A 22725-nucleotide genomic window follows, 5' to 3' on the forward strand; every position below is an offset into this window, starting at 1 on the left:
CGATCCTTTAAGAATAATTATTTGAAAAGTTTATTAAGTTAGCAGAAATAATGGTTTTAGTGATATTCAAATTTCAATATATTCAAATGAAAGAGGAATTAAGCCATGTATGATGTAGCTCAACCCCTGAGCTACATCCCCAGCTACAAAGAAATCAGAAATAGTATAGGATTGGTAGGTACAGCTAACACTAAAAGAGAAAAGAAAGCTCAGAAAAATTACGAATACTGATGACCTGCATTTGTGGATCAGTGTATTGTCCACAGTGGAAAGAATGAGGCATCCTGAAGAGGGTCTGATGTCTAATTCATTCATGATATTTTGTAATTAATCCCAGTATTGGATAAATTATTAATCTTGTGCCTCTCTTTGACACACAGGAACGCCAGCTATAGTAGTGGCTATTACAGTGGGAATTATTTATTCCCAGAGTGGGAATAATTCACACTGGGAATTAGACTACCGGCAAGAAGAAATGTGAGTTTATATATTTTTTTAAATGTCCATTTATTCAATAGATGGTGACTCATCATATGTCCCTGTACAAATGTATCTCACTTTATAATTGTCATATTGTCTCAAAGAACATTATATTTTTAATGAGGCAGCATGGACATTTCCTAGTATAAATTCTTTCATAAAGGAAACAATAAATTTCTAACTTTGTAAATCTGAACTCGCTTATATGAGGTTTACCTTCTTTCATTAGGTATGAAAATCATGTGGCACAATAGTTATGATCCATAGTAACTCCGTTTCTTTGTTTCCTCATCTAGAAAATGGAAATCACAATAATAGTGACAGTGCTCTAGTATTACCGTGAGTGGTCAAGCATGACTCAGCATGAATAATTAACTGTTTATAGTGAAAGTACTTGGCTGTATGGTGTTTGCTTTTTACGTGGGGAGGGAGAGAAGAAAGCTGAGCTGAACTGAGAGTCAACTCGTTACATGCATTTCTATTACTGAATGGCAAGAACTCATTAATTTATCCTTCCCTCCCATTTTATAAATCCAACCATTATTATCCTCAGATTCCACCTTAAGTTTCAAACCAACTCATATTAGAACCAGACTCTGGAAAGTGTAGAAGAACACCCAAGGGGAGACTGTGGCTCAGAGACCTGGCCATGCCAGCTTCAGAGGAGGCAGCTGGCTGCCTGACCAGATCTCCCACTCCCAGACACTATTTTTCTCTTTGTTTAAATAGGGTTCAATATCTTTTAGAGTTTTAAATTTTTAATTCCACAACTAGAGATAAGGGATAATATGAAGTTATCTCATAAGGGAGGTAATTCACTTTCAATTACATTATTAATTTCCTACCTTAGCCCAGGCACAGGTCTCAACCACTCTTGTTAAAGCTATCCGGAGAAATTAGCCAATTAATTTAAATTTATTCACATTGGACTGTGAATAATAAAGAGCAGATCCTTTCCTGAGTACAGTGTTAGATGTTGGGGACAACACTAAGTGACTGATGATAGGAGAAGTTGGGAGGAGGAAAGAGTGTATAACATGTATTCAGTCCATCTTCAGCCTTTGTTCCCCACCTTCTACCCTATACACAGACCATCACAGGTCACATTTCTTTAGGATATGCTGGGAAAAGAGGAGGAATTGTTTTTGGTCCCCCAGTAGTGGTTTTCAGTGTTCTGTGCTGTCCTTCCTTGCTCCCAGCTCTGCTGGTCCTGCCTGAGAGCCTGACCGGCTCCCTGATCTACTGCTCTTTCTGCTTGGCACAGTGAAGGGATGAATGCAGAGCAGGCCACACTTCCTTTTAACACTCTGCTGCCTACTTCTCTATACTACCACCACGTGGGTGCTTTCAGACTTTCCTAAAGGGGAAGGTTGAGACTAACCATGAGAAATTATACCAACTTGGGGGTAAATTTTCCAAGCGTCTGCTCTAAATGTTAAAGTGTTTTCTCCCCACAGTCATGGCAAAATTTCTCACTTCACCTGAGGTTCACCTCTGATGCTGTCTAGGTCTCAGGTCCTTAACTTTTTCAAATCAACATCCATCTGGTGACTCTCCAATCTCATTTTTAGGAACACCACTTCATAACTATAAGGGTTAGTCTCATTCTAGAATCCATACCCTTTCTTAGCCATCTATTTCTCAAAATCTGAATCATCCAATTCAGAATAGCAAAGATGGGGTGTTGTGAGAACAAATCTAGCTTGACTACCTTTTGTTCCAAGTAGGGCAAAGGATAGAGGAGGCAAGGGTCCCCTCCTAATGCATGCCTCCTGATGGACATGGATACCAAAGTGCATGGCTCTTCCAGCACCCCCTTAAGTGTGAGGTTCCTTGGGAGTCTGACAGATGTGTGTATTCATTCACACACACTTCTTTTGGAAGTACAGCACCATTATTGGACATGCCAAAGGATTTCTAAATTTTTTTGTACTGAAATGTTATTATTCACATGATTAGAAATCACATTTCAAATCTGAATAGCCTCATAGGAAACTCAAATGATGTTCAAGTCTCTCTAATGAATTTTAAAAATGAAAAGGCATGCCTGCCTCCAACAGATAGAATAGGTCTATGCCTGAATACAATAGGTACACACACACACACATACACACACTCCTCCCTCACCTCCCCCTCTGGCCCCAGTACAAATAGAAATTCTGAAAACTTGTATTTTCTAAAGTCTAAATAGCTGTTTCAGGATTGGCAAGTCTGCCTTTATCCAACAGAGCTGAATTGACAATTTTCTTTCTCTGTCTTTCCCGCCCTTTTAAATTCTGTTTCTCAAGCTTGCCTAGATAAGAAATAGGCCCTCCTTTCTTTTGAAAAAATTTAATAGCCACATGCTTAGTTGCCAGAGGTTTCTAGAGATTTGAAAGTAGTTCTCATCAGGATTTTATTAACTTCTAAGCCAAGAGCCTTCGGATTTCTTCTGTGTATGGGTTTGTGAGGTGGGAAGTGGGAGGAATTTTGTCCTCCAGTCACAGGGGAATGAAAAGGGAAGCTAGAAGTCCTGGAAACATTTTTTCTCCTTCTCACCATTGTATTTAGGAGTGGACCCATTCTATCTGTTAGAGGCAGGCATGCCTTTTCATTTTTAAAATTCATTAGAGAAACTTGAACGTCATTTGAGTTTCCTAGGAGGCTATTCAGATTTGAAATGTGATTTCTAATCATGTGAATAATAACATTTCAATACAAAAAATTTTAGAAATCCTTTGGCATATATAATAATGGTGCTGTACTTCCAAAAGAAAGAAAATAAATGTTAATTTAATGCCAGCTGTGGGCTCGGCTTTTTCTTAATACCAAACTGCCTACCTGACAACTCTGCTTGGCTGTGTAATAGACATCTCCTTGTCTTCCCTCCCAAACCTGCTCATCTCATCATATTTCCTATCTCATTTAATGGTAATTCCATTTTTCCAGAGGCTCAGGCCAAAAATTATAGTCATCCATAGTTCTTCAACGTCTCAAATCCAACCCATCAATAAGTCTTCTTACTTTTAAATACGCCTGGAATCAGACTTTTTCTTAGCATCTGCTTCTGTGGTCCAGGCCACTCAACTTACTGCAGTAAATTCCTAGTTTCCTACTTTTGCTCACGCCCTTCTAGCATCCCTATAGTAATGGTTTTAAAACTCAAAACAGATAAGGCCATGCCTCTCCATCTTACCCAGGACACAAGAATTTGCCTGTAAATCCCCTATGTGATTTAAATCTTTCCACAAACCCCAGTCATGAACTGTGTCTCAGCCACATCAGCCTCTGTGTTTCTTAGGCTGTCACCTCAAGGCCTCTGCACTTACTGTAACCTCTAGCTGGAATACCCTTCCCCCTCATCTACTTCTTGAGTTTTGCTCAAGGATCACTTTTTTTTCATGCAGCTTTCCCTGACCACTCTATTTAAAATCAAACATTCTTCTCTCTGTCTCTCTCTCCCCATATATGTATTTGAAATGTGATTTTATATATATATATATATATATATATATATATATATATATATACTTATTTTTTATATATATACTTATTTTTATATATATAAATATTTATTATATATATAAATTTCTACTCCTATTGTTCCTTTTATCTAAAGCACTTATCACTGACATACATTTTATTTGTTTGTTGTTTTACCTAGATCTGTGCACTACAATATAAATTTAAGAAGGGATTTTGTTTTGCTCACTGCAAACACTTTGGTGTCTAAAATAGTGTCTGGTGCATAGCATAGACTCTGTAAATACTTCTTAATTATTTCAACAATGCCTTAGCAAAACAAACCCCCACAACCTGCATCATCAAAAGACAAAACAAATAATCCACAAAAAACAAAAGAGGTACCATGAAATTAAATAATTTTCTCAAAGTCTTTATAAATATTAACATTTGAAAATGTCCATCAATGTATTGGAAACTGTTTAAATAAGTTATAGCATATAAAAAATGATGGAGTAATATGCAGTTATAAAATTAATGAAGGTACTTTTAGTGTTCTGCTATAGAATGACCTCTAAGATAGTTGTTAGAAGTGGATGTTGATGTTTATTTAAAAATCAAGAAAAAATGTGCATTTTTTGGATGTATTTGGAGCCTAAATCTGGCAGGATATATAAGAAACATTGATTGCAATTAGGTAACTGAAAATATTGCCCATCTATGTCCACTTGTACCTTTCATATATTGAACCTCCTGGATAAGCTATATATTCCAAAGTAAAATGAAAACAATAACTTGCCTAAAGTCAGAAACCTCATAAGTGGCAGGGAGTAACTAGGACTGTCTGGCTCCAATGTCCACTTTCTTTCCGCTAACCCTCACTGACTCATAGAGAAAGATGACTAGAAAAGTCCATACTTCACTTTTCTAGGGGTTTGAATTCTCAAAAGTAATCTCAAATGTATAAGATGCAAAGACATGTAGACTTTTAGCAGGTATTTCAGTGAGTAAAGGTCAATAATTTTAATAGGACAAGGAACAAGTATTTATACTTTTCAAGGTCTGCTGAAATAATTTTTTTCTTCTTCTTAGCTGCTGGCTAGCAATTCCAAACAACAATGACTTTATAAAGAGTCCATTTTTGTGGTCATTCCTTATACCTACAATCATTATCCTCATCAGCAATGTTGTTATATTTATTGTAATCACGATTAAAGTGCTGTGGAAGAATAACCAAAATCTGACAAGGTAAGATTCTCAGTGAGTGGGAGGCTTTCAGGCAAGAGGAGGATAGTGCCTGGGTGCCTCAAACTCTGAGACAAAGACAGGGGTGTGTGGCATTCAGGAAAGATTTTCTTAAAACCTTTGACTTATAAAGTGTATCTTCTTATTTTCTAACATCAGTATTGCAATGTAGGTATACTGCACACCTTTGTGTTAGATAAGCTCTAAATATCTAAACCCAAAGATTTTCAATAAAACTTTTCCCTCCAACTCCAAATATTCAAGAAATTTGAATTATTTGAATTACAGAAATGAAAGGGTTGTGAGGAGATGCAGCTTCCTGCGTTTTTATTTTATAAATCAGTACCTGTAGTTTTTATTTTACCAGCATGGCTTGAATTACACAATGGATTTACATTTTTTAATTACTTTCAAATATATTTTAAAAATGGGAGATTTCACTTAAAAATTGCATTTTCTCTTGAAAAAATGGGAACACCTGGCAACACTTTGTGAGGAAAATGTGAGCCTGCAGATTTCCTGCAGATGGAACCTGTGCTCTCTGGTTTACCAGTTCTGTCCTCACTGCTCCTCTCCTTACGCTGGCCTCTCTGGCCCTGATAAGCATGTGCAGTATTACCTCTAATAGGAGACAAGAGCTTTCAGTTGAAGAGACAAAGAATAGAATATGTCAAACACATATATTCTTCCCCCACTTCCAAAGCACCAATTGGCTAGAACACAGTGCTAATGAAGCTATGAGTTCAGATTTAATTCTGCAAGGCTCTGCTCATCCCAAGTATATTTACTATATGAATATTTGTGAATTTACAATAAACTCACAAATGGATTTACTTGGTATGAACAGATGAATGAAAACTACCATTATTTAGTGAGAATACAATCTTGAATATGTGATTTACCAGTTAAAGGTCTTTTCTATTTGAATGTTATTTCACAATAAGGGGAAATATGGGGAAAATACCATCACTGTTAAACATTAAAACCTATGTTTTAGTAGCAGTGCCAGAAAAATGTTAGTGAAGTCTTCTTAGCCTAATTGCAAATTTGGTTTTATTTCCTTTATACAAAACAATATGTTTTTTGGTCCACAGACACCAACCAAATTTGTATTTTAAAATTTTGACTCACCAATAGCTGATGGTTCTTAAATTGGCTTAGTTATGATGAACACGTATGATTTCATTGTTTAACAAATTGTCTTCCATATTTCAGTTAGCTGCATAACAAATTTCTCAAAAGTTAATGGCCTAAAATGAAAAGTATTTATTATTTGTCATGAATTTTGAGTGTTGGCTGAGTAGCTGTTTGGTTTTGGCTGACTCAAATGCTGATGAATGATCCTGGATGACTTACTTCATGTCTGATGATTGGTGGTCTGGGCAGCAGAAAAGTTCATCTCAACTCCTTATTGTCTTTTCTCCTCCATTAGACCAATCCAGGATTTTGAACATAGTGATCTCAGGTTTCCAAAGAGCAGGGAGAGAGGGTAAAGTCTGATGAACTAATTCTTTCAGATCTCTGCTTTTGACATTTGTTGATGTTTCACTGGCCAAGTAAGTCACATGGCCAAGAGCAGAAGCCAGTGCTTTCCATGAGAGGGAACATCATTCCACATCCAAGTAACTTCTATTTTATCAAGACATAGGAAGGTTAAAGATCACTATCCCCCCCACCACCAAATAAAAACATAAAAGAAATTCTTCACTGACACCATTACTCTAAATTCCATTCTAATGAAAAAGTTGATTCTTAGTGAAATTTGCCTGCAGTAGTATTTGAGGAACTGTTTCTGCCTGAGCTTTTAAAAAGGTATTAGGTTATTTTTAAATAAAGCTTGCTAAATCAGGTGACATAGGTTTAGCATCTTTGATTTTCCAACTGAAAATAATACCATTAAATAAAAAATGTAGATGAGTAGCTGAATAAGCATGCTAAATAGGAGTAATAATGATATTGATAAATTAAAAAATATATTTTATTTCTTGTTTTCTCTCAGCACAAAGAAGGTTTCATCCCTAAAGAAGATTCTTAGCACATTATCTATTGCAGTCGTTTTTGGAGTTACCTGGATTCTGGCATACTTTATGCTAATTAATGATGATGACATCAGGATTGTCTTCAGTTACATATTCTGCCTTTTCAACACTACTCAGGTATGGTATGAACTAGTCTGAAAGCACCAGACCACATAGCAGTGGAGCGACGGTCACCCTGGATCAAAGTTTCCTTCTTTTAAAACTCTCTGAAGGTCATTGCTTACTTACATTTAAGAGACTCTATTTTCAATACATTTTGTGGGAAAGGGAAGGAAAGATCTTTTTGACTTACCATATAACTTCCTGGGCCAGAGGTCATAGAATATAATTGCTGTAGGGTAGAGCCGCATTTGTCCCTGTTCCTTCTCTCTGAGTAGAAAATATTTTGTCAAGCAACTGGCTTGGGAAACACATCCTTTTCTTTTCTCCATTGAAACAGGTTTATGAAGTTCCTTATCATAGTTAGTATGGACAATGTTAGTAATTGCTGAAGCTTGAATCCCTGTGAGTTGACTGACATTTTTTTTGGTTCAATTCTTTTCAATTTATTAAGACTAGTTTTATGGATCAGTACTTGAGCTATCTTGATGAACAAAATTTTTGCCCTTGGGGAAAAAAATGTGTGTTCTGTAGTTGTTGGATGTAAGGTTTGAAAAACATCAGTAAAGTCAAAGAGTATTAGTGTTGTATGGATTTTCTCCCTTATCAATATTTTTTCTTGGTTCTTTCAATAGCTGAATAAGGAGTTAAAATCTCCACCTATAATTGTGAATTTGCTTATTTATTTCCTTGTTTCTATCACTTTTTGCTTCACATATTTTCAGCAAAAAGACTGAACAACTAAACTCAGATTCATGCATGTACATTTGTGATTGTTATGACTTTTTTGGGCTGTAGATAGACACAATACTTTTATTTTATTTATTTATTTTATGTAATGCTGAGGATTAAACCCAGTGCCTCACACATGCTAGGTGGGCACTCTTACCACTGAGCCACAACCCCAGCCCCAATTGTTATGTTTTTATGAACTGGCTCTTTCATTATTTGAATAAAAGCTCTATTTTTCCAATAGTACTTTTTGTCATGAAGTATACTTTGTTATTCAGCTTTCCTCTGATGCACATTGCTTACATGTTATATATATCTTTCCATCTACTCACTTTCAACCTCTGTACCTGGTATTTAAATTATGTATCAGGTGGATAGCAAATACCATTTTAATCCATTTTGACAATCTCTGTCTTTTAATTTAGAATGCTAAATCCACTTATATTTAGTGTGTTCATTGATATAGATTAATTTGTATCTTCTATTTTATTATTTATTTCCTGTGACTATTTGGTTTTTCATTTTCTGTTCCTCCTTTCCTACCTACTTTTAAGTAAATTTAACATTATTAGGAATCCATTGAAGTTCATATTTTGGAAATTAAGCAATACCTTTTTGCATGTGGGGGGGGTCATTTAGAGATACATCATACATTCTTAAGTTTTCATAGTCAAATTAATATTTTACTGTTCTCAGTAAAATATAAGAATGTTGTAATAATATAATTCTGCTTTTCTTCCTCCCTTTCCTTTGTTATAGTTTTCTCATGTATTCTATCTGTATAAATTATAAATGCCACAAAGCAATGTTATTATTTTTGCTTTAATCAGATGCATATTTTAAGGAAATTAAAGAGGAAAAGGTGCTTTTTTACATATCTATTGTTTCCCATGTTCTTCCTTCCTTTCTGAAGATGTGACTTTCCCTCTGGTATCATTCCCCTCCAACATAAACATCCCTTAAGAATGCATTATTATGTATGGTTTCTGGTGACAAATTCTCCATTTTTCTTAAATCTAAAAATGTCTTTATTTTGCTTACATTCTTGAAGGATATTTTCATTAGATAATAGAATTCTGGGTGGCTAGAGATTTTTTAGTCTTTTAGTGTTATGAACAAGTAATTTAACATGCTACTCCATTTTCTAATGAGATATTCTTAGTTGTTCATATTATAGGTCTCCTATATACTTTTTCTCTGGTTTCTTTAGGATTATCTCTCTAGTTGTGTGTGTGTGTGTTTTGTTGAGGGGCGTGTACCAGGGATTAAACTCAGGGACACTCAACCACTGAACCACATCCCCAGCCCTATTTTGAATTTTATTTAGAGACAGGGTCTCACTGAGTTGCTTAGTGCCTCATCATTGCTGAGGCTGGATTTGAACTTGTGATGCTCCTATCTCAGTCTCCTGATTAAATCTATTTTTCTTGGGATTGCTGAACTTCCAGCATCTATTAGATTATATCTCTCACCAGAGTTGAGAAAATATTCACCACTATTTTTTTTTCTTTTTTTAAGTTTATTTTTTATATTCTTTTCTTTTTTTTCTTTTTTTTATTGGTTGTTCACAACTTTACAAAGCTCTTGACATATCATACTTCATACATTAGATTGAAGTGGGTTATGAACCCCCAATTTTACCCCAAATGCAGATTGCAGAATCATGTCGGTTACACATCCATAATTTTACATACTGCCCTTTTAGTAATTGTTGTATTATGCTACCTTTCCTATCCCCTACTATCCCCCCTCCCCTCCCCTCCCTTCTTCTCTCTCTACCCCATCTACTGTAATTCATTTCTCTCCTTGTTTATTTTCCCATTCCCTTCCCAACCTCTTATATGTAATTTTGTATAGCAATGAGGGTCTCCCTTCATTTCCATGTAATTTTCCTCATCTCTCTCTTTCCCTCCCATCTCATGTCACTGATTAATGTTACTCTTTTCTTCCTACTCTTCCTCCCTGCTCTGTTCATATTTGCTCTCATTATATCAAAGAAGACATTTGGCATTTGTTTTTTAGGGATTGGCTAGCTTCACTGAGCATAATCTGCTCTAGTGCCGTCCATTTCCCTGCAAATTCTATGATTTTGTCATTTTTTATTGCTGCATAGTACTCCATTGTGTATAGATGCCACATTTTTTTTTATCCATTCATCTACTGAGGGGCATCTGGGTTGGTTCCACAGTCTAGCAATTGTGAATTGTGCTGCTATGAACATCGATGTGGCAGTATCCCTGTAGCATGCTCTTTTACGGTCTTCAGGGAATAGTCCGAGAAGGGCAATAGCAGGGTCAAATGGTGGTTCCATTCCCATCTTTCCCAGGAATCTCCAAACTGCTTTCCAAATTGGCTGCACCAATTTGCAGTCCCACCAGCAATGTACAAGTGTACCCTTTTCTCCACATCCTCGCCAGCACTTGTTGTTGTTTGACTTCATAGTGGCTGCCAATCTTACTGGAGTGAAACGGTATCTTAGCGTGGTTTTGATTTGCATTTCTCTGACTGCTAGAGATGGTGAGCATTTTTTCATGTACTTGTTGATTGATTGTATATCCTCCTCTGAGAAGTGTCTGTTCAGGTCCTTGGCCCATTTGTTGATTGGGTTATTTGTTATCTTATTGTCTATTTTTTTGAGTTCTTTGTATACTCTGGATATTAGGGCTCTATCTGAAGTGTGAGGAGTAAAAATTTGTTCCCAGGATGTAGGCTCCCTATTTACCTCTCTTATTGTTTCTCTTGCTGAGAAAAAACTTTTAAGTTTAATTAAGTCCCATTTGTTGATTCTTGTTGTTAACTCTTGTGCTATGGGTGTCCTATTAAAGAATTTGGAGCCCGACCCCACAATCTGTAGATCGGAGCCAACATTTTCTTCTATCAGATGCAGAGTCTCTGGTTTGATATCAAGCTCCTTGATCCATTTTGAGTTAACTTTTGTGCATGGCAAGAGAAAGGGATTCAGTTTCATTTTGTTGCATATGGATTTCCAGTTTTCCCAACACCATTTGTTGAAGATGCTATCCTTCCTCCATTGCATGCTTTTAGCCCCTTTATCAAATATAAGATAGTTGTAACTTTGTGGATAAGTCTCTATGTCCTCTATCCTAAACCATTGGTCTACCCGCCTGTTTTGGTACCAGTATCATGCTGTTTTTGTCACTATTGCTCTGTAATATAGTTTGAAATCTGGTATCGCTATACCACCTGATTCACACTTCCTGTTTAGAATTGCTTTTGCTATTCTGGGTCTTTTATTTTTCCATATGAATTTCATGATTGCTTTGTCAATTTCTACAAGATATGTCGTTGGGATTTTGATTGGCATTGCATTAAACCTATAAAGAACTTTTGGTAATATCGCCATTTTGATGATGTTAGTTCTGCCTATCCATGAACAGGGTATGTTTTTCCATCTTCTAAGATCTTCATCAACTTCTCTCTTTAGGATTCTGTAGTTTTCATTATATAAATCTTTCACCTCTTTTGTTAGGTTAATTCCCAAGTATTTTATTTTATTTTTTGAGGATATTGTGAATGGAGTGTTTTTCCTCATTTCCGTTTCAGAAGTTTTGTTGCTGATATACAGAAATGCCTTTGATTTATGCGTGTTGATTTTATATCCTGCCACTTTGCTGAATTCATTTATTAGTTCTAGTAGTTTCTTTGTAGACCCTTTTGGGTCTTCTAGGTATAGAATCATGTCATCTGCAAATAGTGATAATTTAAGTTCTTCTTTTCCAATTTTTATGCCTTTAATTTCTTTCGTCTGTCTAATTGCTCTGGCCAGTGTTTCGAGAACTATATTGAATAGAAGTGGAGATAGAGGGCATCCCTGTCTTGTTCCGGATTTTAGAGGGAATGCCTTCAACTTTTGTCCATTCAGAATGATGCTAGCCTGAGGCTTAGCATAGATAGCTTTTACAATGTCAAGGTAAGTTCCTGTTATCCCTAATTTTTCTAATGTTTTGAACATAAAGGGATCCTGTACTTTGTCAAATGCTTTCTCTGCATCTATCGAGATGATCATATGGTTCTTATCTTTAAGTCTATTGATGTGGTGAATAACATTTATTGATTTCCGTATGTTGAACCATTCTTGCATCCCAGGGATGAATCCTACTTGATCATGGTGCACAATTTTTTTGATGTGTTTTTGTATTCGATTCGCCAGAATTTTATTGAGGATTTTTGCATCTAGGTTCATTAGAGATATTGGTCTGTAGTCTTCTTTCTTTGAGGTGTCTTTGTCTGGTTTTGGAATCAGGGTGATGTTGGCCTCATAGAATGAATTTGGAAGAGCTCCCTCTTTTTCTATTTCCTGAAATAACTTGAAAAGTATTGGTATTAATTCTTCTTTAAAGGTTTTGTAAAACTCTGCTGTATACCCATCCGGTCCTGGGCTTTTCTTGGTTGGTAGTCTTTTGATGGCTTCTTCAATTTCATCCATTGATATTGGTCTGTTCAAATTGTGTGTATCCTCCTGACTCAGTCTGGGTAAATCATATGACTTAAGAAATTTATCAATGTCTTCACTATCTTCTATTTTGTTGGAATATAGGTTTTCAAAATAATTTCTAATTGTCTTCTGTATTTCTGTAGCATCTGTTGTGATATTGCCTTTTTCATCCCGTATGTTAGTAATTTGAGTTCTCTCTCTTCTTCTCTTCGTTAGCATGGCTAAAGGTCTGTCGATCTTATTTATTTTTTCGAAGAACCAACTTTTAGTTTTGTTAATTTTTTCAATAGTTTCTTTTGTTTCAATTTCATTGATTTCCGCTCTGATTTTAATTATTTCTAGCCTTCTGCTACATTTGCTGTTGTTTTGCTCTTCCTTTTCCAGGGCTTTGAGATGAAGTGTGAGCTCATTTATTTGTTGGTTTTTTTCTTTTTTTGAGGAATGACCCCCAGGCGATGAATTTTCCTCTTAAAACTGCTTTCATTGTGTCCCATAGATTCCGATATGTTGTGTCTGTATTTTCATTTATCTCTAAGAATTTTTTGATTTCCTCCTTTATGTCTTCTGTAACCCATTGATCATTCAGTAACATATTGTTCATTTTCCATGTGATGTAGGATTTTTCCTTCCTTCTTTTATCATTGATTTCCAGTTTCATTCCATTATGATCAGATAAAATGCATGGTATTATCTCCACCCCTTTATATTTACTGAGGGTTGCCCTATGGCATAATATATGGTCTATTTTTGAGAAGGATCCATGTGCTGCTGAGGAAAAAAGTATATCCATTTGATGATGGTTGATATACTCTATATATGTCAGTTAAGTCTAGGTTATTGATTGTGATATTGATTTCTATAGTTTCTTTATTCAATTTTTGTTTGGAGGATGTGTCCAATGGTGAGAGAGGTGTGTTGAAGTCACCCATAATTATTGTGTTGTGGTCTATTTGATTCTTGAACTTGAGAAGAATTTGTTTTATGAATGTCGCAGCACCATTGTTTGTGGTGAATAAATATTGTTTGGTGCATAAATATTGATAATTGTTATGTCTTGTTGGTGAATGTTTCCTTTTAACAGTATATAATGACCTTCTTTATTCCTTTTGATTAACTTAGTCTTGAATTCGATTTTATTCGATATGAGGATGGCCACTCCTGCTTGCTTACGAGAACTGTGTGCGTGGTATATTTTTCCCATCCTTTCACCTTCAGCCTGTGTATGTCTTTTCCAATCAGATGTGTCTCCTGGAGGCAGCATATTGTTGGATTTGTTTTTTTAATCCATGATACCAGCCTATGTCGCTTTATTGGAGAGTTTAGGCCATTAACATTCAGAGTTACTATTGATATATGGTTTGAATTTCCATCCATGTTTGATTGTTTATCCTTTTTTTTTTTAAATTTAGTTTGTTTCTCTGTGATTTTCTTTCCCCTCGCCCACTGTCTTTATTGAGGCACTTCCCACTGATGGTTTTGGTTATTGTTTTTCATTTCTTCCTCATGTAGTGTTTTGCTCAAAATGCTTTGCAATGCAGGTTTTCTGGCTGCAAATTCTTTTAACTTTTGTTTATCATGAAAGATCTTTATTTCGTTGTCATACCTGAAGCTTAATTTTGCTGGATACAGAATTCTTGGTTGGCATCCATTGTCTTTCAGTGTTTGAAATACATTGTTCCATGACCTTTTTGCTTTCAGTGTCTGTGATGAAAAATCCGTTGTTAACCGTATTGGTTTACCCCTAAATGTAATCTGTCTCCTTTCTCTTGTAGCTTTTAATATTTTCTCTTTGTTCTGTATATTGGATATCTTCATAACAATGTGTCTTGGCGTTGGTCTACTGTGATTTTGTGTGCTCGGTGTCCTGTATGCATCTTCAATTTGTATATCTGTTTCCTTTTTTATTTCTGGAAAGTTTTCTGTAATTATTTCATTCAGCAGGTTTCTCATTCCCTTGGTTTGAATCTCTGTACCCTCTTCTATCCCAATGACTCGTGAATTTGGTTTCTTCATGGTATCCCATAACTCTTGGATATTTTTCTCGTGATTTTTTACCAGCCTTTCTGAGTTGGATAGACTCTTTTCAAGATGGTATATTTTGTCTTCATTATCTGACATTCTGGTTTCTACTTGCTCCACTCTGTTAGTGATACTCTCAATTGAGTTTTTAATTTGGTTTATCGTTTCCTTCATTTCTAGAATTATTGTTTGATTATTTTTTATAATCTCTATCTCCTGATAAAGATGCTTAACTTCTTCTTTTAGCTATTTATGTAATTCCTTCTCAATATGTTCTTTTGCTGCTTGAATTTGCTGTCTTGTATCCTCTTTTAGGTTCCATTCCATCTGTCTAAGGTGTTCCTTGAGGTCTTTATATGACCATTTTTCTGATGACTCTAGGTCCTCCTGAATATTTAGGCTGTCCTGCATTGTTTGTACTCCTTTTCTTCCTTGTTTCTTGAAGCTGCTCATGTTGCTTCTTGTTCTGTTTGACTGCTGAGTTACTGCTTATTCCTATAAATTTATTTGATGCTTGGGAGGAAAGGTATTAGAAGGGAAGGGAAGAAGTCACTAAGGAGAATGAGAGTAGGCAGGTAGAATTCAAGGAAGGGGGGATAAGAAAAATGAAAAGACAAAAGAAGAAAGAAATAGGAACCAAAAAAGAAAAAAAATTAAAAAAAAATTAAAAAAAAATAATAATAATTAAAAAAATTAAAATTAAAATTAAAGAGAAAGAAGAAAAAAAAGAAGAAAGAAAAAAATAAAACAAGATATAAAAATGAAGATGAAAGAAAAACCCAAATAAAAAAAAAAAAAAACTAATAAATGCAGTCTTAGGGTTTGATTAACTTCTCTTCCACTAGGTGGCGCTGTGCCCACCAGGCCAAGTCTCTCCTGTCAGTACGCGGGAACCAATCAGTGTGCAGCAGCTCCTCCCAGACTGGGCGAGTCTCCAATCCTGAGTGCCTAGGGCCTCCTCTTGTGTCCAATCACTTCTACTTTTCCTCTAGCCAGGCCCCTCTCACCGCAATACTGGCTACATGCCAGGTCTGCTGCTCCTGGGAGCCCTGTTTTCATGAACGACTGGGCACACTCCTCCAGATTGCCATTCCCTCAGACCCTAAGTTTGTAGAGCTTGGGGCTGAGAATCCTCAGCGAATTTTACTTGCCCTCCAGTAGCCACTCCCCCGTAGCTGGTGCAAGAGTCCTCAGCAGTCAGTCCTGGCGGGAGCGGCACTCCCACGCCGCTGACTCCCTCGGGCTGGCTGTAGCACTCACGGGAGAGCTGGGAGGGGCCCTTAAGGTTTCCCCGATGCGTGGAGAGGGAAAGCCAGGTGTCCACACACCTGTAGCAGCAGGCTTCAATGAAGTTATCTCCACCGCCGCAGTCCTGCGACGCCAGCCCTCCGCCACAGTGGTGTCCCCCGCAAACGGCGACAGTTCGCCTCCCCCTACCGGGCGACCAACGCAACGGACGGGTCCCCACTGTCTCTCCCAAGCCCCGCCTGGACCCTGCGGCCACTACCCACGAAGGCCCGGCAGGCATCCACCTCCGTAGGATGTGAAGGGCTGACCAGCCGCCTCAGCCGGATGGATTAATGCCGAGTCGCAGCTGTCTGACTCAGCTTTTCAGACGCGGCGGCACAGGGTGCGGAGCACGGAGAGGCTTACTCACTTCCCGCCGCCATCTTCCTCTTCTCGCTATTTCGGGATGATGGCGGGGCGCTAGCTCGCTCTCTCCGGTGTGTCTCAGCCTCGGGCTCCCACGCCTCTCTCCGCGCGGCCTCCACAGCCAGCGCTGCCCCGGTCGCTCTCTCCGCCCCCGGCGTTCCCGGCTTCTAGCCACACCGCGGCCCGGTCCGTGTCTTTCTGGCTCGCGGCTCCAGCGGCGCACGGGGCCGGGGAGGCGACAGCCCCTCTCTGGCAAGTACCGCAGTCCCCGGGCCCTGAGTCCCGGCGGCCACAAACTGACACTTCTAATAGACCTACCAATTCCCGGCGGGACCCCTCTTCACGGAATTTTGCTAGAAGTTCCTTGGTATGTAGACTGCCGCTGTTCCAAAGGGTCTTTTTGATCCCGTTAATGTGGAGACATTAGAATCGCTGCTTCCTCCTCGGCGGCCATGTTCCAACCTCCTCACCACTATTTTTAAAAATCATTTTTTCTGCCTCACTCTTCCTCTTTTCTTTCTAGGAATCAAATTACATTTGTTAAGTCATTTGATGTTGCTTCACAGCTTCCTGAACTTTGCTCATTTCCTCATTCCTTTTTCTTGCTGTTCACTAGATTGGATAATTCTAGTGGTCTATCTTTAAGGACACTGACTTTTTCTAGAGTTAGTTCCAGACTGCTGATAAGCTTATTCAGTGATTTTTATTTCAGATACTGTAGTTTTTACTTTAAGAATTTGATCTTTTTATAGCTTTATAGTATTTAACTCTGACTTTTTAGTCATTATGTTTTCCTTTTCATCCTTAAGCATGTTATCATAGTACCTTTAATTCTTTGTCTGTTAAACCTAATATCTAGGTCATTTCAGTCACTATTGATTGCCTTTTTTCTTTAAAATCTTTTCCTGTTTATTCAGTTTCTAGTAATTTTTTTTGTTTCCTTCACATTGTAAATAATTTACTACAACAAATCTGCATGTTATTATATTTCTACCAAGAGTGGAGTTAGCAAACAATTAACTTAGTTGGTCTAAAACTGAAAAGTTGGTTTCTCCTTAGCCAGATAGCTAAATCTCTGCTTAGTCCTTTATGCTTTAGCTGGATTTCTTAGGGTCTTTCCTATGTGTACATTGTTCAGAAAGAGATTTAGGAAGAGATTATAAACAGACTTTGGAGTTCCCTCTCTCTGTCTACTCCTTTCTTAGATATTATTTCCTATTTTCTAGCTGCTATAGTTGCCCCAAACCCTGTCGTTTGTTTCTTCATCCTAGAAAGACTGCATATTTCAACTCCAGGTTTAGTCATCCTGAGAATGAGGTGTATAGGGTCTGTCTTCAGGCTAAAAGATATTTTAAAAAAGTGACATAAAACAGGAAACCTACTTAGTGTTGATCCCTTTTTCTAAGAATATTCTCCCTTTCCAATTTCAGATTGCTTTGGGTTGTCCTACAATGTCTTCAGTAGCTTTTCAGAGATATTATATCCAGAGTTTATAATTATTTACAGGAGGGTTGACATGATAGTAGCAGAGTTCTGTGAGGTTGTTTTATGGCATAATTTTACATAGGACTGAAGATGCTTTTTTATTCCTCGAGTCTTAGAGATATATTTAACCACAAACCTTTTGTAAAACATTCCATTCACACTTTGCTTTGAAATCTAAAACTTTTATATGTTTTCCCCCCTTGGAAATTATTCTACAAAACAGAAAATTTAGACTAAGGTTTATAGTCACCTTCTGATTTTAATCATCATAAAAATGGTGATAAAAATAAACTAAAATGGTAGAAAAAAATAAGTTTGTTTGAACTCAGAGAAGTGACTTTTTTTTAAACCTTTGTATTTGTGTTTTATATATGGGGAATACCAGAACTTTAAAATAAAACAAGAATGCATTTTTGAAAGACATCTTGAAATCTGAATTTCTCTTTGGGCTCTTTACTTTATGCTTCCTCCCATAGCAAATATTATTTTTAACTCTGATGAAAAATACTATGAGGACTTTACTATCTATCTTATTGGGTCCTATCTCTGAGCCAGTGGAATTCATTATGTTTCCATGTAATGAATGTGCCCTGCTCTTAAAGTGGTCACACTAAAACAGGGCCATCTGTGTGAGCAAACTTTATCACTGAACCACCGGCATGGGGAATCTGAAATCTCACAGGCTTTCAACCCTGAAAAGCAGGATTTTAATTCCTAAAATCCACATTTGCTATAATTTTCTGAAGTTTTCCCATTTTGATATTTATTGGTATTACCTCCTAACACTATTTTTATGTCACATGTATACTTTTTAAAGGTGATTAATATTTTCGTTATAAAATTATCTTCTATAAAACACACCGTTAACTTTCTCAACAAAAACAGTCATGTAAAATTTCCTTTTATTGTTACTTTCTATTAATTTTTATTTTAATGTTTATCTGTTAACTTTACACAATTCAATGCAGTATTTTCATGTTCCTAGAATTTTTGGATTTGTATAACTATATTATTATGCCAAGGAAATTGACATTAATAGAATCCACATAGATAATTTATTTATTCTATTTGAATTCTACAATTATCTTCTCATACATACAAGTCTCACCTTCTTGCACATAATTTTTCTGAGTGCAAGAAACATGCATGTAGATACGTTCAATATCAGGAAGGAGCATAATTCTCTAATGTTTCATGATGAAACTGCAATGTTTAATGATTATCCCATTAATTTCCTGAGAGTAGCAGTCATTACTCAGTAATCACTACTGTGCAAGGATGGTATCATGTTATTTGTGTTTGGCTATGATCAAATATCATTAAGGAAGGAAGTTTCTGATACAAAATGAAAATTGTTGGGAAGGGCAGTAGGTAAATTTGACTTAGCCCAAATCATGATCCACCACTATAGGGGAGCTGCTTGGATGTCTGAATTACTATGCCATATTTAATGTTTCTAAGCACTTTATCCTTTATCCCAAATAGCCTTCTTCAGTGCCTGTTTGGACTAACTCCCATAGACAATAGGTGTGTGCCTACCACTAAATTTGAAAATAAAAAGCAGTTCCTGACTGTTCTCAATGCCCAATGGGAACTACCTAGAAGGGCACTAGTGGGAAAAACTAAGTCTCAGATTGCCAGTGTACCCAGGGTCCCGTTTCCTAAACAGGGATTAAAGGAGAACTCTGAAAGAAGGGTATTCTCCATGCATAGGAGAGGCAAATGACAAAGCAGAGTTTCATTACAAGATGATAATACTGATACCACTGGTTATCGATGATGAGTTCTCCTCTCTCACATGTTGAAGTGTAACATGAGAGAAGCATGCCAAGGCAAGCATATAAAGCAGGGTTTGTTTAAAAAGGGGTAATTTCTTCTCCCCGGAGGGAGAAGGGGGCCATAGCTGGTGTCATGGTATCCCAAGAAGTGGGGACATTCTGCCTCTTTTACAGGACTTAGGCTTCCTTGGTTCTCCTGTTCTCTTCCTCTTATCTCTCTCCTTCCGTATGTGACTAGGCCCAGGAGATGCTAGGTGGGATGGCCAAAAGGTGAGAAGCAGCTGGGCTGGAGGGGCCAAGTTGGAGTAATCAGGGCAGGAAGGGGGCATAATTAACAACCCCCTATAAGGAAAAACAATCCCTGGGACAGGTTACCTTAGCAACAGGTTGGAGTAGGGGCAGGTTATCTTAATAAGGGTGGAAGAAGGGCTCTGAAGGAGTTAACATTTCAATCCCTTTTCAACTTTCTGAACTCACTCAAATTGGCCTCCTTGATCTGACCTGACTGGATTTACCTATCTATACTGACTGCCTGTCTAATTCTGGCTTCAATATCACATGGTAAACTTGAGGGTAGTGATCTGACAAAGACATTGGGTTGAAAGGAAACTTAGGCTGTCTTCTAGCTTTACCATTAATGATGTGTATGATTTTAGGAAAGCCACACAATCTCTGTGGGTAAGTAAAGTATAAAATAGAAGGTGGTGGCATGGGTTAAAACAATATTTCTCAAAATGGTTCTGAATATTGCCTACATCAGAACCTATGCAGTGTGTTAAAATGCTGATTCTAGGGCTTCACCACTAACCTACTCAATTAGAATCTACAGTAGTAAGAACTAGGAAACTTCAAATTTTAAATGAGGAACCCAGGAGATTTTCATGTACACTAAAGTTAAGGAATGACTGACTAGCTCACCTACAGAAGGATCTAAGTTAGCCTTATGTAGATACTCCCATTAGATACACACCAAGAGCCACGTGCAGATTGTTTCCACATATAGAAGCACATCTAGGTTCCTTATGGATTTACAGTGCTTTAATTCTGATAAACATTAAGTGCTCTGGATAGTACAAAAGGCACAAATTAATATTTGTGTAAGTGGTAATTAGTTTGGTTCACACATTCTGTTTTTTCAAATAACATCTTTGGAATTTTAGAGAGTCTACCCAGAGAGAATCCCACAGGATGAAGTCTTTATGAACTCTCACAATTTAGGGTCTTTTTCTAACTATTATACAACTACAAATTTGATATCATCTTTTTTTTTAACCTTAGAATTTAAAATTTGGAAAAACAAGATGAAATATTGTATCCCACAAAACAGATGTAGATTCTGAGTCTTTGTATTAGCTCACCATATAGCAGAAGGCTCCCGTAACACTACTCACAGGATGTAATTCTAGAAACAAATCTTATAAGGGTTGGGGCACTGTAGATGACAGTCTGGGAGGTATCTGTGATTATTATTTTTAATTTATTTAGAAATAGTTTAATATGAGAATTTGGAAAAAATCATTCATATATTCTTTGTCCAGATTTCCCAAGTGATAGTTTCTTGAGGAACCACAGTACATTTTCAAAATCAAGAAACTAACACTGGGGCTGTGGCTGTGGCTTAATGGTAGAGTGCTTGCCTAGCATGTGTGAGGCACTGTGTTTGATTCTCAGCACCACATAAAATAAACAAATAAATAAATAAGTTATTGGGCAATTTTTTTTTAAAAAGAAAGTAACTAACACTGGTACATATTATTGACTCAGCTATAGATGCAATTTAATCTGTTATTTCCACAAAGGCAATTAGGAATTAACAAAGTCCTCTTAGAAACTGTAATTTACTTTTTTACAATATCTTTCCATTATAGTTAAAAGCAAGAGGCAGTATCACAAATTAGAAGGAAGAGAGATTTGGAAGCCCAAAATAGATACATTTACTTCCAAACTTCACTGATTACTGGTTAGGTAATCTTGGGCAATTTACTTAATTTATATGAACCAAGTCTTTGTAACTTAGTTTCCTTATCTGCAACATAGGAATAGTGAGACTTATTTTATAGGGTTCAATGAGGATTCAATGAGAATGTTCAAATAATGAGACTTAAATGAGAAAAAAATGTCTGATATATACTTCAATAAATGGCAGTTTAGAAAATATTACTCAGTCTTTCCAGAGATATCAGATCTTTATATGTAAAGTACAGAAAAGTAATGGATGGCAAGATTTAAAAAAAATTTTTTTTTTGTCCTTAAATGCAACAAATTTCTAGTTATGTCGCTAAAACTCCAGAATCTAGAAGTGCAGAATGTTGGAACTGGAGTTAAGCATTCTATTGTTAATCTGCCCCCTTCAGCAAGGGGTTAGGAAATGAGCAAAGTTGCACAGACAGCAAGTGGCAAGCCAGGACATGAACTCAAGTCTTCTACATGTACCACTCTTACCTGCTGTACTTCATATAAGATAAGGTCATACACAGCACTGTAAATTCAATTTGGGGAGCTACTGCAAGTGATGAGAAGGATGGGTGGCTGTGTGAGTAGAATCTCTGCCATTTTTTTTCCCTTTGGCCTCAGTACTTACCTAGTGTTAAACTTTTATTCTCTCCTCAGGGATTGCAAATTTTTATCCTCTACACTGTTAGAACAAAAATCTTCCAGAGTGAAGCTTCCAAAGTGTGGAAGTCCCTGTCGTCATCAGTTGGGAGAGTGAAGTCCCTGCCTTCACTGAGATTACGAGTTCGGATGTATAATATGCTCAGGTCCCCTCCAGCCCTACATGAAAGCTTTAGACTTCTGGAGCCATCTCAAGTAATAGAGGAAACGACACTCACTGAAAGTGACCAAGCAAACTCAAGCAACTAGGCCGTGAAACTGTTACCTACTGTGGTCTTTTTATCCAACTCATATGAGTTATCCATTTCCTTCATTTATTTCCTAGTCCTCCTAGAAAGCCTTCCTAGGTATGTGTGTGTGTATATATATATATATATATATATATATATATTTTTTTTTTTTTTTTTTTCATGGTTATGAATTGTAAGGCTTGTTTTTTCATTGTCATCAGGGATAATGGATTTTGTAGTTTTATTGCATTCAGTAGACCCTTAATTGAATGAGGTGAATAATTCTACACAACATTCAAGATGGTCGTTGTTCCTTACATCAGTATATGACAAACTTTGACAGAAATGCAGAAACTATAGCAATTTTTTTTCCAAATTTACTGAAAAGAATATGAGGAGAAAAATTTACCTGTTCAACAAAATAACTCCTAATGAAGGGTAGGGAGTTGCTTGTA

At 36.8% G+C, this 22725-nt stretch overlaps 1 protein-coding gene across 1 annotated transcript in view; it reads left to right on the forward strand.

Moving 5' to 3' along the window:
- Positions 1–22289, forward strand: part of ADGRG7 (adhesion G protein-coupled receptor G7) — a gene marked incomplete at both ends in the record, with an annotated part of 64925 nt that extends 42636 nt beyond the window's left edge. The window contains 4 exons of the mRNA XM_081301952.1: positions 381–477; positions 5014–5169; positions 7166–7322; positions 22038–22289. Coding sequence (XP_081158078.1) covers positions 381–477; positions 5014–5169; positions 7166–7322; positions 22038–22289 — 662 coding nt within the window. The remainder of the gene's footprint in view (positions 1–380; positions 478–5013; positions 5170–7165; positions 7323–22037) is intronic.
- Positions 22290–22725: the final 436 nt, after the last annotated feature.

Source organism: Spermophilus citellus, assembly GCF_964194105.1.
Source record: "Spermophilus citellus genome assembly, chromosome: 7".
In the NCBI taxonomy this organism is placed as follows: Eukaryota; Metazoa; Chordata; class Mammalia; order Rodentia; family Sciuridae; genus Spermophilus; species Spermophilus citellus.